Source organism: Branchiostoma belcheri, unplaced genomic scaffold (assembly GCF_001625305.1).
Source record: "Branchiostoma belcheri isolate BF01 breed outbred unplaced genomic scaffold, Haploidv18h27 scaffold90, whole genome shotgun sequence".
In the NCBI taxonomy this organism is placed as follows: Eukaryota; Metazoa; Chordata; class Leptocardii; order Amphioxiformes; family Branchiostomatidae; genus Branchiostoma; species Branchiostoma belcheri.
Window position 1 is genome coordinate 201,013 of NW_017804576.1, and position 15,589 is coordinate 216,601.

General features: G+C 41.5%; 2 protein-coding genes across 2 annotated transcripts in view; one reads left to right on the plus strand and one right to left on the minus strand.

Moving 5' to 3' along the window:
- Positions 1–1,585: 1,585 nt before the first annotated feature.
- On the minus strand, positions 1,586–4,302 carry LOC109487988. Its single transcript, XM_019792125.1, has one exon. It carries the CDS (start codon positions 4,016–4,018, stop codon positions 3,035–3,037), a length of 984 nt encoding a protein of 327 aa, XP_019647684.1. The 5' UTR covers positions 4,019–4,302; the 3' UTR covers positions 1,586–3,034.
- Positions 4,303–4,506: 204 nt separating this feature from the next.
- The window catches only part of LOC109487917 (RNA-binding protein 25-like), a 24,270-nt gene continuing 13,187 nt past the window's right edge, over positions 4,507–15,589 (plus strand). The window contains exons 1-12 of the mRNA XM_019792018.1: positions 4,507–4,644; positions 5,573–5,782; positions 6,579–6,707; positions 8,211–8,251; positions 8,773–8,877; positions 9,960–10,067; positions 10,486–10,555; positions 11,691–11,866; positions 12,378–12,504; positions 13,209–13,282; positions 14,148–14,231; positions 14,984–15,046. Coding sequence (XP_019647577.1) covers positions 5,677–5,782; positions 6,579–6,707; positions 8,211–8,251; positions 8,773–8,877; positions 9,960–10,067; positions 10,486–10,555; positions 11,691–11,866; positions 12,378–12,504; positions 13,209–13,282; positions 14,148–14,231; positions 14,984–15,046 — 1,083 coding nt within the window. The 5' untranslated portion in view covers positions 4,507–4,644; positions 5,573–5,676. The remainder of the gene's footprint in view (positions 4,645–5,572; positions 5,783–6,578; positions 6,708–8,210; positions 8,252–8,772; positions 8,878–9,959; positions 10,068–10,485; positions 10,556–11,690; positions 11,867–12,377; positions 12,505–13,208; positions 13,283–14,147; positions 14,232–14,983; positions 15,047–15,589) is intronic.

A 15,589-nucleotide genomic window follows, 5' to 3' on the forward strand; every position in this document is an offset into this window, starting at 1 on the left:
CCAAGATGCACTAACTTCTGAATCATGGATACCACTACGGGTATTTGTTAAAGTTTTTTTTTTTTTTTTTCGAATCAAAATGAAAAGGTTTTTAATTGAACAAAGAGCATTTGCTCCAATGGCCAGAGTCTCATTTAAATTCCTTGCATTTCGGCAAATTAGAATGAAGTTGGGATGGAGATTCCCAAAATCTGGGGGCAACACGGTATCAAATGGACCTATACCATTATTACGTCACAGTTTGTTTACTGCAATGAATGCCGGTCAATTGACGTTTATATTGTACAGGGGTGTGTAGCGCGGTGTGTGTTTGTGTAGTGTTAGCCTAATATAAGGCTTTTAATACAGCACTACTTTTGTCTAATGTCACAACTAAATCACCCATGCGGCATGTAATGCTGTGTCAACACAACTAGACGCAGCAAAAATCAGACATACCTTACTTTGAAAACTTTGAAATGATCTTTATTCTTTAACTGACCGTTCTAGAATGTTCTTTAGAGCAGGTAAACAAACTGTGACGTAATAATGGTATAGGTCCATTGGTGACCCAAAGGCTGGGCAAAAAATGATACCAGTACAAAAAGATAAAACCTATTAACACCTCAATAGTAAGCCGAAGCCTAAACCTCTGCTTGGAGAGTAGGTTTTGCACCATGGGACGATATTGCTGTTGGAAAACAAATAATTTAACACTTGCAGATTGATGCGGAGGCAATGACAAAATCTTGAAACGCATTACAAAACTAGAGAAGAGAAGTCAGTCACAAGTTTTGACCCTGTTCACATATTAAAGCATTGATAAACCATCCCATAGGACCAGAGGCCTTTTGCAGTGGCTGGCACCAGCTTTATAAAGGGCTAGCATTGCTGCAGTCATTCCATTACTCCTCTCTGCCATGTCAGCGCACATATCATGTAAATAACAGAGTATTAAGGTATAGAAAGGTTACTGTGGAAAGTTTCTTGTACATGCTGACACATTCTCATGTATTGCTACTGAGTACTGACGTATGCTATACTATTACAAACTTGGTCATATCACAGTTTCTGTCATGCAGTACGAAAGCTATGAGTCATCGCCAAGGTCTCAGAAATTATTACTGTAACAGTGAATATTACAGTGCATTATTGTGCATAGATGGAAGACACAAATGTGAATTAATACATAATGTTAGCACATGATGATTTGGCTTTTGAATAGAGCCATAGGGGGTAGCAGAAAGATGCGGTGCACAAGAGTATGTAGACTTGCTGCATTCCACTGTTTGCTGCCTGCCATTTGAATTAAAGAGTTGTCATGATTATATATGAAACTTCATGGTGTTTTTGTCGCATTTTTTTTGTCAGACTTGGAGAGACATTGAAGAGCAGTGTTTTCTGGTTTTGTACATGAGGATATTGAACACAACAAATGACCTGGTCTCTTAACATTCAACATCAAACAGTAAAACAATTATTCCACTTTATATATATATACGGCCAATCAAACATACAGTCAAACATGCCATGGTGACCACCTGGCCATGGTGACCGCTTGTATAGTGACACATAGCTCTATAGAAATTGACAGGTAAGCATTAAGATCAGCAAAGAACAAAGTCTATCTTTATTGCAGTGACTTTGGTTGTTCTTCCCATCCATATCCACAGTAGCCAAGAGCTACTGGTACAAATATTGACCTCTTCCAAATGCAACTCATGGTTTTTAATGAGATTTCCATATTGCGTATTCCCAGCATTCTACACAAACTGTCAATATTTCTGCCATGCTTTGAATAGATGGTGAACAAATGTCAGGGTCCAACTGACTTAAGTTACAACAAAACAATGTTGTTATTGAACAGAGAAAGACACAGATAGTCGTCAAGAGGAAATAGCAGTAGCGACACAAAACCCCAACCTTTTGGGGTAGAAAATTTGCTACCAATTCATCACCTTTGCAACCAGCTTGTGGAAGGAACTAAGGTAAAGTACAACAGATACATGGGCAATTGCTCTTGCCTGTCTTGGCAGACTCAAAACATTCATCTATATTCAATTACTTGACGTTCATAACATAATCATTTGTTCATTAGTAAGACCACCATGCCTATACATAGGTACATGTATACTATTCATACCTAAAACACCTGACAGTGGCAACAGCATGCTGTTTAGTCACCATGCGATAAATTGCTGTAAAACGATATTCCGATCAACTAAGTAAGAGACAGCATCCAAAGCACTCGTTACATGTTCTAGAAACACTATGTATTGTGTACAGTATACTGTGTAGTGATACTATATATCTGCACACTCAGGCAGCTAAGTTCTAACAAAGCATTAGCCTATACCAGGCTTTGGGATGCGGATGGAAATAGTAAAAGTTGGCCAAATTATAGATGGATGGCATGCCACCTTTTTGGTCCGCTTGGGAGCAGCAAATTCAAACTGTTCTCTTAGTGTTGACCAACTCCCCTGGCAATATCTATCTGTCTATTTAATATTTGGCCAAGTTCTACTCTTTCCAGCCGAACTTTACCAGGCTTCCCGAAGCCTGGTAAAGGCTAATAAAACATGAACAAATTTCCAGAAGTGGCTGGAAAGGAGTGTGGAAAGAGTATAAGTTGGCCAAATAGACAGATGACATGCCAGAGGATTTGGTCCACTTCGGGAGCGGCAAACTGTTCTAGTGCAGACCCACTTCCCTGGCATATCATCCGTCTCTTTGGCCAACTTGGTCTTTCCAGCCCCTTCCTGAAGCCTGGTAGAGGCTAACAAAACATTAATGTCTTTCCAAAAGCGGCTGGAAAGAGTACAAGTTGGCCAAATAGACAGATGACATGCCAGGGGAGTAGCAAACTGTTCTCTTACAATTAGTGCAGACCAACTGGCACTGGCATATCATCTGTCTTTTTGGCCAACTCAGGGCCAACTTATACTCTTCCAGCCCCTTCCCAAAGCCTGGTAGAGGTTAACTAGCCACTTGTAGAAACAAACACTGCCCCGCTAGAAGTCTGCACAGGAGGCTAAGCTCTAACAAAGTATGAGAGTCATTCTAGAAAGTCCATGACTTCGTCCAGCTCCCTTCTCTTGGCCTCCTTGTGCGCCCATCTTGCCTCAGCCAGCTCCGGAGTCACCTTCCACTTGTCGTGGTAGATTCGGTTCCCGCAGTCCGGGCACTTCTTCCCGCCTTCGAACGGCGGCGTCTTTAAATACTTGTTCAGGCAGCCGTGGTGGTAGGCGTGGCCGCAGTATACGCGTTCCACGTATTTCATGTTCGTGTCGACGGTTATCACGTTTTTCGGATCCTCGGGTAGCACCCGCTCTTTACACAGAGGGCAGCTCTCCTGGGGATACCTCCTCACGGACTTGAAAAAGTGTTCCGCAACCATCTTTAGTGAGGGAGCTGGCTCGAAGGGCGGGTCTTTGGGTTTTTTCCTCAGTGGAGGCTCCGTACATTGTCGAGCCATCTCGGTCGCCTGTCCCATAAACGTCATGATGAACAGCGCGGGGAAGTTACAGGCCTTGTTCTCTATCTCGACTTGGTTCGTCGGGTATTCGTTTGGGACGGTCAGCTGCACGTGCATGAAGTAAGCGCCCTGGTTTATCTTGAGTACGATCACTCCCGACTTCTGCTTGGTCTTAACTTCGTCCCCGGGGGTCGCCAGGTCCTTCTTGATGAAGCTGAGCTCGTCGCTGCAAACCGAAAAAGGGTTCTCGTCCAAAAAGGTGCGCAGGAAGGAAACCGTGTGCGCGACCTGTTTCTTCCCCAGGATTTTCTTAGCCTCGGCCTCGCAGACCTTACACAGGCCGTCACACAACTTCAGAGACAGTGTCTTGCTCTGCAGTTCTATCAGAATGGGAGCGTCGGGATAGCCCTCCGGGAACTGGAACCGGGCTATCAACTGCTTGTACTTGGTCTTGGTGATCTCTACGGCGACCAGAGCAGGATGGCACTGGATTATCCTAGTTCCCTCGACCTGAGTGGTTAGCTTGTCCCTGACCTCGGCCAGTTCAGCCTCAATGAAAGCCATGTTGGAAACACAAGCTCTAGATCGTAGATCTATGCTTACTTCCTGTTCTAGAGAGTGTAGGCGAATAGTTGCAGAATTCACTGACAGATCACTATCTGCCCCTTATACCCCCTCATACACTGCTCTCCTCTCCCTCACAACAGTGAAGCCAAGGATTTGTAGTTAGAAATACAAAAGCAACCTGTCTCCTTGGCTAGTTCCACAGTGATGCTAAGGTAGCAGGGGAGGACAGATGTAGTGTCTTCTCTTGATCTCGTTCCCAGGAATTCCGTGGCGTCACGCAGAGGGAAATGCAAGCTGCTCTGGGAACAAGATGTACATCTGGAAGCGTTGAACTCTGACCCTGTTATAAGAATTTATCAAAAACAAATAGAATATATAAATTTAACTTTGAAATGTTTTATTTGAGACTTTCCATATCTATCATGTATAAATAAACTTTTTAAAATTCAATTGTCTGAAAAATGGAGTGATCAACCTGCACGAAAACGAGGCAGAAGTGGAATCGCGCCGCCATTTTGGTGAGAATATTTCCGTGGATGGAGGGTTGTGGTCTGCGTCGTCACAACTCAACAAGAATTCGGTCACATATTTCCCGAAATTCCGCTGCGTCTGCGGTTCCAGAGGTTAGTGGATGTTATGACACGTTTTAGCGATGTTGTCGGGTGGGTATTGTAGGAGTTACGGCCCATGAAAGTGAAGCTAATTTGGTGAAAGTCGGCCCGGCTTGTATGTCGCATGGCGTGGCGTTGTGTTGTTCGCCTACAGCTATGCTCTCGCCATTGACGGATATTTGTCTACAAACAAAGCCTACACTTTGGTCCAGGTGACGGGTAGGAGTCTGTGCTGTTACTGGGCAGTTCTTTTTGAAAATTTTGTGCTTTCTAATCTAAACTGGCCGACAGGCGGAACATAATAATTTATGAAGAGCGTACCGCTTGCATGTCTTTGTGTTGGTCTTACTTTTAAGCTTAGAGCTGCGTTATTCCCTTCCTGAGAAAAGTACTCCAATATGTATTCAAACATAATATTTTCTTCCTGACAATGCGAAAGCTGAAACAAAAGAGGCATACCGTAACCTGACAGTATGGCCAGAAGGCTTTCCTCAGACAGTGTGCATGTCCCTTTTGCATTTGTTTCAGATTTTGCTGTTCAGGTAAAGTTGTTTTTGTTGAATCATTCAGACACACCTATAAATTTTTGATGAAAAACTTGAATGAGCTGCAAACGTACATGAACATGTGTGTGAATAAACCATACAACTCATAAGGTGGACTTCGACTCTCTAAGTCTAACCTGGTACTGAACCTATCATATTGAATCTTGACCATGTAAAATGTTGTGGTGCAAATGTCAATGTATGTTTTGCACTAGTTAGTGAAACGTAACTATCTCATAACCTGAGAGCATAACTATCAACAGTTTTAACTATTTAAAAAGTAAAGATCAAAACACAAATCTCTGTATCAAGCCATGCTAGCAAGATGAACACAATTTGTTGCTACTTATGCTGGCCAGATTTTTCTCTCATGAAACGTGACACTTCTTTTTCAGTTCGCTGGGGAGTGAGTGATACACCAAGTGTACCTAGCTCTTCCTGACACCAGAAGACGCCAGCACCAGGGTACTGACAGTGGAACGGACAGACAGGGAAGATCATGTCGTTCGGTCCCCCCATGAACCGCCCTCCTGGCATGGGCATGCCCCCCATGCCCCCTGGTATGCCTCCGCCAGCTCATTTTGGATTTAATCCGCTGCCTCCAGGTGAGTGCACCCGTCTTGTCTAACTAACACCCAGCAGGTACTACAGAATGCGATGCGGGCCGGGCGGGCGTTGTCGTGACTAACTTGTTTGAGCTTCCTCCTCTCGTTTCTAGGTGAGACGGCAGGACCATCTCTCTGAAGTACTACATGTAGTAAGTGTCGACACACCACAGCACATTGTTTGATACTTACTTACAACTTGACTCAAGGAGAATTGAGCTTCATGCTGTATTAAGAACCATGATATAACAATAAAATGAAAAGACAAATAAACAGTACAGATTGTGCTGCGGGGGACTGGTCACAGATCTTTAAAACAGCCCGTTTTGCCTATTAGTAGTTATGACAGTTTTACCCCAAGAAGCAAAAGTGAAAATTTGCTGGAGACAGATTTGTATTTTGTGTGACCCTTACCTCTTCCCTCAGGACCTCAATAAAAAGTGGCTGCATGTAGATATGAGCCTCCCATGAATAAACAAGGATTCAAACAAATGAATATTTATTGATGAAGGTTAGACATCCTGATAATGAGATACTCAAGGAAATTGTTACTGAAACAACTGAATAGATTTTGAAGACATTTCAAGTAGCATCCACTACTTTTCGTCAGTGACTAAAGTATCCCAAGTCAAGAGAAGAAGCAAAAGGAGAGACAAATGTTAGGTGCAGCAGCATGGAGCTCAGTTGCTCCCGTGTGTACACAACAGCATTGTTGGACCTGTGAATGTTGTTAATGCTAATTGCGTGGTTGGTTGCCGTGTGTCTAATCTAACCCCACCGTTTGTCACCTGCGTAGATCAGAGGCTGAGGGGGGTCATCAGCCCTGGTGTCTCATCTCACGCCATGTTGCCCCTTGCAGGTTCTCCCCACATCGTAACCGCTAGCGGCGCCATCAGACCGATGGCTTTACAGGCCATACGTCCAGGTCCGATATTAATCTCGTTACTGACACGGAAAGCAAGAGGCTGTATCCCCACGTTATGCACTTGTCTGTGTCCAAGTGGACTGGTCATGGAGTAGGGTCCAATTTGAAAAAAAATTCGTGTTTGAAATTTTTATTATCCAACAGGAACCAAAATAATATAGCAAGCAGCTTTGACAGGAAAAGCTTTTCCTACTTTCAAATGCCTGCTTCATATTTGTTTTCTCACTTCTAAGTACACTACATGAGAAGTGCATAACAGAACCATATGCAATAAAAAAAGATTTCATAAAACAAGAAAATGACCATCCTTGTCTCGTGATGGCAGCTTAAGGCTTCTTGGTTTAGAAATTGTATTGCTCAAATTCAAAATAGGATTCTGTTGGTTGTCAAGGATAATGAACTCTCTGAGGAAGATATATCAATATACCTCTTGCTGTCTGTGTCAGCTTTATCTACCATCAGTATGTTAGACTGTATACTCTGTACTTCATTAGGCCATGTTGATTTGATTATACGGATGACATCCGCGCGCGCATGAATTTTCGGCCGTTTCCAAAAAAAAAAGTTTTCAACCATACTGTAAATCGTACAAAACAGTTGCAAAATGAGCAAATATATACCGTAAGTTGCAAAAAGAATATTCAAAAATGATACCAATGTCGCAAAATGCCAAAATCAAACGAAAAAAGACGAAATTGTAAAGAAATGAACTTGAAGACTAGATTATTCGCCAAACCATATTCTGTGCCATTTGCTCGACCCTCATGACCACGTAGATTTCATAATGAAAAGAACTTTTTTTTTGCAAAACTTTTTTTTATTCGCACGCGCGCATCAGTTTTGGGGTCATCCATATAATCAAATCAACATGGCCTTAATAAAGTTCCCTACTTTACTCCAAAAACAGCTGTCTGATGGTAGTCTCACCAAGAAATCATCAAATTAAACTTTTCAAGACATATTCACTGTAGACCTTCTCATACGGATAAAAAATTGGTAGCTTCTTTCACTATTCAGAACTGGTTTCATGACTGTGAGTGTCTTGTAACAGTTCTATCTGGAACAGCTTTCTGATATTCCAGGCTTTTAAAAGCCAGATTAAGCTATTCTTGGACACTTCTAGAAAGTCAGATGAAGTTATGTATGTAGTCACGGTATTGTTAGATACTTCTCTGGATTTAGTTTAAAACAAGACCATTTATCATCTATGGTATTCCTCCTAAATAACATTTGTTAAAATGCATCCCTTCTACAAAAAAGTATTTCAGTATTTATATTTATGGGCAGTCCTCAAAGTTAGTGAGTAACATTTTCATTGTGGTCCAAGATTCTTGCCTTTTCACTTGCAGTACTTATCTTGAGTTATCTGAAACTAGTGAAAGTACTGCTGAGCCTTTAACTTGTATCGTCTAGGGCCAAATCAGAGAAACATGGTTACACATCAATGGGCTAGTACAGTGAAAAGTCAAAATTCTAACAACTATCTTTATTATTCTCTTACAGGTCCTCCAATGGTTGCGCCAATGGGCATGGTGCCTGGAGCAGTAAGTTGTCTATTCTTCCATGTGTTTCATTATTGCTTTTTGGAAACTTAACCAATTAAGTACATGTACATTCATTTACCGATGTTTGAAACTGCTAAAATCAAGACTCTTGTACTGAGATGTTGTTAACTGCGGAAGACCATGTCGCTTGTATCAAAGAACAAATTGAAATAAAACAATGGAACCTCCATGAAAATTTACAGTAAATGTAAGATTTGGAACACTCATGAAATATACTTGCAAATATCTAAACCGTATGTGCCACAGAATCATCTCCGTATCTTCTATATCTTCTGATATATATAATAAAGTGAGTTATAACTTTAGGCAGAGTGGTTGCATTTCTTTGTTTCCTCTGTAATTATCTGCATGTTTTTGCAGCCCACCCTTCTCCCTTCTGTATGTGCCACAGAATCATCTCTGTATCTTCTATATCTTCTGATATATAAAGTGAGTTATAACTTTAGGCAGAGTGGTTGTATTTCTTTGTTTCCTCCCTAATTATCTGCATGTTTTTGCAGCCCACCCTTCTCCCAAGGCCAGCCATGCCTGTCATGCCCAAACCTGTCCAACAGCCACAGCAGATAGACAAGAAAGAGGCAGACAAGAAGGATGAAAAAGCAAAGGTACTTAAAACTAGAAAAGTAACATTTGCAAAGCAAATGCATAATGTTTACCTTCGGATATGGTCAGCTCTGTAAGTTCTTACTCAAACACATTAAACACATTCACTTCATGTATATGGTGACAGGAGTCTAAACGCCTACTATGAAATTGCCACATTGTGTAACCCGACACTAGTTACTATGGTGCCAGACGTAAACAAAAGAGGCCATTGGCCAGGTCAGAGGTTAGTGTTTGGAACAGAAGAAGAAGAGGAAGAAGAAATGGAGCAAAAACAATATGTTTTCCTTCGGTGAACATAATTAAATTTGTCAAAGTACTTTTCAATGTAGACAGTTCATACTGATTTACTGTTAACCCGAAACAAGATTATCGTCTGCACTACAGACATCACGACGCACCTGTACTGCAGGAAGTGAATTGGGTAGTTTTGGCTACAAGTTCTTGTGTCATAATTTTTTAAAAATGACTTTTAGGGTTACTATAAACATTGATTGCCCTGTTTCTTCTTGTAAGTATCAGCTAGATACCACCAATATGAGACAGTATAAAAGTTGCACAAAGGGAAATGGTGTTTCCACTGTATTTAGTGTATATGCTTTATACTTGGCAAATAACTATTTGTATGTCCCACCTCTGTGTTTCCCCAGGCTTCGCCCTTTACAGTAGCCACATGCTAGTTGAGCAGCCTTAGCTGACTGTGTACGTTCTGCCAAACAAATAGATAAATTTTTATTTTATTTATTCGGCTATAAAAATAACAAATTGTACAGCCAGGGCAGCCCAACTAGCCAGGCGGCTACTAGTATTATTAAGGGCTTGCCCTGCTGACAAGACAAACATTTACACATACATTACAACAATACAATACATCAACATGGAGAGGTCAGGGTCACACAACTAAGGCTTAAAGGGGTCACCTAGAGAGTCCCATAGCTTCCTTTTGAAGGAGGCAATAGTGGTGGCAGTGCGAGCGTCAGTGGAAAGAGTGTAATAGATAAATATGTTTGAAAGGGTGTAAAAGATAGCGCTGTGTATGGCACCATTGCAAGAATTAAGTGATTGATGATGTTGTTGTCCACAGGAGTCTGATGGTGAGGAGGAGGAGGGGGAGGCTCTACCCTCCACCACCGTGTTTGTGGGGAACATCACAGACAGGGCCACCGACGTGCTCATCAGGCAGATGCTTATGGTGGGTCTGTGGGCATGGAATCATGAACGCTGTATTCAGCACGTTGGTAGAGCACCTGCGTGAAACCCTGGTTTTTCATGTTTTTCTATCTGTTTGGTCAATGTTGCATCCAACTGTTGCCTGTTGTAGATGATATCTTTTCCGTCACAACATTTGAAACCAGTAGATAGAACGACATCCATAAATACAACCTTAAAGTTAAAATTAAATGAGACGTTCTGCTGAAGTGCTATACACAATATACTACTTGCTTCACTCAGGCGCAGTACATTCTGCCAATGAAAGCTGTCCAGCTGAAATGTACTTTTTTTGCAGTTAGTCCACTACTACTAGTACTAGAACTCCCTGTGGTATTGCAGAAAACCTACATGTAACTTTGCTAGTCATGCTAACTGTCTGACAACCTTTTCTTCCCCAGAAATGTGGAACTGTCCTGAGCTGGAAGAGAGTCCAGGGGGCCACCGGGAAGCTGCAAGGTACTACCAAATGTGAGAACAACCATTTTTTTATTCTGATTTCTCTTCATCGTTTGTCTTTTGAAGTTTGCATGTCTGATGTGATAGTGTAGTGTGATGTTTTTTCTGCATGGGATAATTGTGCTTTTGTTATTACAAGTTTGAGTACAAGTAATGTAGGAGCTGTAGCATTGGCAAGTCTGGATGCACAATTCTCATGAAGTAATTATTAATTGCTAAGAAGTACAAGAAAGTAAACCATAACAGTTGTATATTGTAATGAAGCACATTACATTAGCTTGATATGACTCTTTCAGAGAACATATTTATGCATGAATAACATTAAGACAGATTTTGATATGAAATATTTAATTTATGTTATGTTAATGCACCAGCTTCTGTTTATTAATGGGCTGTTAGTGTGATAGATATTGTTATTGAGTGGGCTGGCTACTCTCTTCTTGCAGCCAAGGGCTAAATTGTGAGGGGCTTACAATTGGTGGGGCTGAATCGCAATACTGGATCATATCCCAGTGCAGTCTAAAAAAATACTAGTGTTGTTTAAACTAACATTCACCAATCACCATTCAGGCCACACCAATTTAATTTCTTGGTTAACGGATTTGCCCGCTTCATTTTTTTCTGATTTGCAAATAAAAAGAAAAATTCAGAATCAACTGCAAAATGCTCATAATTTGCCCATTTGTTAAAAACAGTCCTTTTCATCCTTGTTACAGTTATTCCATCTTTCAATGCAATGGTACCATTAAAAGTTCAAAATTCATTGTCTATATTTTGAACCAGCCTGGTGTGTTGACTTCATGGCTCCTATCCTTCCCTTTTTGGGCCATAATAGGATGCCTAGACCTGTTTTTATTTTATTTTTTTCGTCCGCCCGATTATTTTTGTAGAAAAATCCGTTAACCAAGAAATTGAATTGGTGTGGCCTCAGTTTGTTCGATGTCAAAGTAGAGCACATTACAAGGACGTGTGTTTCCCGTGTTTCCCGCAGCGTTCGGGTTCTGTGATTACCACTGGTGGTCATTTCGAACCAAATTTTAACTTGGTTACGGTGCTAGGCAGCAGGGAGAAGGTTTAACTAACATTAGACCATGAGCTTATCAGATGTTGAAGTAGAGCACATTACAAGGACGTGTGTTTCCCGCAGCGTTCGGGTTCTGTGAGTACGCGGAGCCGGAGTCGACCCTGCGGGCGCTGCGGCTGCTCCACGACTGGCAGCTGGGAGACAAGAAGCTCCTTGTGAAGGTGGACGCCAAGACTCGGGCCGTGCTGGACGAGTACATGGGGAAGAAGAAGGCTGCGAAGGGAACCTCAGGGGACAAGGTTGGTTCTAGCTACATTGTACTGTTAATTGTCTTGCTATACCTGTCTATACCTGTCGCTATCTATATCTGAATAGCCGGTATCTGTATCTGTATAACCAGTGTAACCGCCCTTCGTCATAACACACCAGCTTCTGTATCTATAACCGCCTATAAGCCCTTCAGCATAACGCACCAGCCTCACAGACATGCGGCGTGCGGCAGCTGGCTATATTGCACCAAATGATCTGTCACACCCAACCTTTGCACATTTAATTGTAGACATTGTTTGAAGCTATCTAGTGATAATGCCCCTACTGTACTTGCTGGCAACGAGTTCCACTCTGCAGTAGTTCTAGGAAAAAAACAAGTTCTTCAACACCTCTATCCTATGTTGGTAACTCAGAAAGTTAAAAGTCAGTTCTTTCACAAGGACTTTAGTCTTGAATGTACCTGGGCTTGTCCCTACATGTTTATCACTTGCCATGTTGTTCAGACTATCAGATGAGCAGTGCATTTTTGTTTTCTTCCAGGACTCAGATGAACTTGATGAGGACACCATAAGGCAGGACAACTTTGCCATGGAGCAGCTTGAGCAGCTGAAGAGAGAACACAACACAGAGCTGAACACACCCATCCCTGATGACAGACCAAGCAAAGGTGAACAACTAGTCAAACAAGTGTTTCATGGAAGGCCAGAAAAAAGTACTAGTATTAGAAATCGGTGCAATAGCTCAATTGGTAGAGTGCTCGCTTTGTAACCGGGAGGTCGTGAGTTCAAACCCCGGCCGGGTCATACCAAAGACTTTAAAAATGGTACATACTACTTTCTCTGCTTAGCACTCAGCATTTGGGAAAGAGTATGGGAGTTAAACACACACCACTACCAGTGGTACCCCTACTGTAGTGACTGCTGTGTGTGGCCCAGGGCTAATGAACGGAGATGGGCGCCGCCCTATGCGTCACTTGACGCGGGAAGGGTATTTAACTTTCACTGTTTTTATTAGAAATCATGAATAATTTTGGCAGAAGGTTGGCAAGACACTGTATAAGAAGTTTTTTTATCCAACAACGAGGTTTTTTTTTAATTCAATGCTTTGTTAACAGTCTGTCATTCTCTTTGGGGCAATGGTGACTTGTTCTGATTTCTACTGCAACTTGGTGTCACACTTGTCTATGTAATATTGCAGCAGCGACACCTAGCTCCGTCACCAAAACGCGGGGTGTGAAAATCCACAGGTTGCTGAATAAAGAATGTCTTGTATTGTGTTAAAGATTGTATCACAACAATATAAATCTCCAACAAATACTTCACAGTGATGACAAACATTCTAATCTTTACATTGTGACTTCTCTCTTCTCAGGGAAGAAGGAAGGGCTGCTTGGAGACAAGCCTAAAGCTAAGCAGAAGAAGGAGGACAAGAAAGAAGAGGCAATAGTAAGTTCAGTTCAGTTTATTGAGATACCCTTTAGCCCATTATGGGCTATTCTTCCAGGGTTCCAATACATGTAACATCACATTTACAGACACAATCCTACATATTTACACTTAACATACAGCATAAATCATTTAAAAACGGAGGGGATTACACGTCACATAAAAAACCTTAACTATTTACATGGCAATCATTAAAAAAAACATATGAATTCTACCTTGAAGATAACTGTCTGACTTTTATGAATTTTTGCAGTTTCATCTGCTTTTCATTCGTTTCTGGACTGAACATTGACATCTGAGCCAGTTCATTGTACAAAATTTGTATGTTAATAATATGGAAAAGGGCCAGTCAACTAAAGATTGGTGCTGTAAATTGGAGTTAATTCAAGCAATGAAGGTAACATTATAAATTGGTGGTATATGAACATTATTGGTGTAGGTTGTTGCCTTTGCCTGCAAATACATCTTACCATTATCTTTAGGCCACAGAATGTTTGATTATTGATCGATTGATCATTGATGTGTTTAAAGTTAAAACTTTTGTTCCAACACAAAAAATTCTCTCACCTAGAGCTTTCGACCAGTCACTCTGGTCTTCCTCAGTAGACTGACCCAGTGAAGCTTGTCACGTGGCTTCTTTGACATCGTCTACCAGATGCCTTTGACCCAGTGTTGATGTAACACTTCAAAGAAGCCATGTGACAAGCTTCACTGGGTCTACTGAGGAAGACCAGAGTGACTGGTGGAAAGCTCTAGGTGAGAGAATTTTTTGTGTTGGAACAAAAGCTTTAACTTAAAACATGTAACTACCAACACAGATGAACTTTCATAATAGTATGATCATTGATGTGTCGATCCTTTCTAGGATGACCTTGAGGACATGGAGGTTGACGAGGAGAAACGTAATCTGATCACCAAAGAGATCCGCAGTTTCCGAGAAGCCCACAAGGTAAGCTGTGCCGGATGTGTAAGAGGAAACGACCCATGTTAACGTGGCAGTAGTCAAGTATTTTTTTTACACGGATGGTATTTCTGTCCTGCAAGCTTCGGAAATGGAAGGTGACTGTTGGTCTCAGCGTTGAAGGATAAATTTGTTGATTGTAACGTTTCACAGTTTCATTTCAGCTTTTTTCACGCTAAATACTGCCGAACGCAGGTTGAAACGTTTTCATAAGCTGACGTTTTTGTCAGGCAGCATGGCTAACAATGACCTTTCACCCCTGCTGAGGACCTATGACCAGAAGTTCGAAGTTCAACTTTCCTGATGTAACATTGCACTTTCAGGTCAAAGTTAAACCCCCTCCCTTATTGTCGATGATAAAAATTCACAAAACATTGTCACCATGATTGTAGTTTGGACAAAATATACCCACACCCATGCAGATCATGATCACTTGGTTATGTGCTATCCTAGACTTTGAAATTGTTTTCAATAAAAAAATGTGAAGATGCTGTAGAAAGACCTGGTAAATTTCAGTGAGCAACAGCATGTGTCTGGAACTAAATCGTAAAACACGTGGGAGAAGTAGTGTAGAAAGTGCTGAAGAAAAGGGACATTTGGGAATACAGTACCAACAACAAGAAGAATGTTAGTCACTCAGCCATCCCTTATCCTGAAGAAACCATAGCTGCTAAAAAACCTCCTCCAACCTTTCTCTGTCCTTTAACGGACAATGTATTGCTCAACCACACAAATAATAGATGACATTTGGAGACAAAAGCAAGGAGCAGCTCTCTGTCTGCCCAAAGTGTATTGCTGTGTCTTGAACAGGAAAAACTGTAAGTATCTTTAAAGTTCTCTACTAAAACTGATATGTTAAGTTGCTGGGTACATGATCCAGAATACACCAGGTATGATTACCTTTCACTATGATATTGTTCTTTAACTCTTGGCAATCGTGCCCGTGTGTGTATTGTTCACTTTTAAAGTTCCCTTCTTGTTTCTAAGTGCTTGCCCCTGTTCTTTGCCGCCAAACTTTTGCACCCATGTCTTGTGCCTCTTCCCTTACTTTAAGCCTTGCTGTCTGACTTCTTGCCCAAACCTAGCACAACGTACCTGCATGGCACACATTTGTTTCCTTAGTGCACAGTGAAATATCTTTTCATTTTTGGGGACATGGACGCCCAACAAGTATTGAGAGGTATGGCAACTTCTTAGTTTTGTAGAGGACATGGTTTTTTTGCAGGAAGCAGAGATGATGTGTGCCAAACAGATCCTTGGTTGTTCACTGCATGTGGAACAAAGTAGTGTTTGTGATGGAATTTTCGTTCACGTGTAACACTTTGGATGCATTCATGTGCATAAGA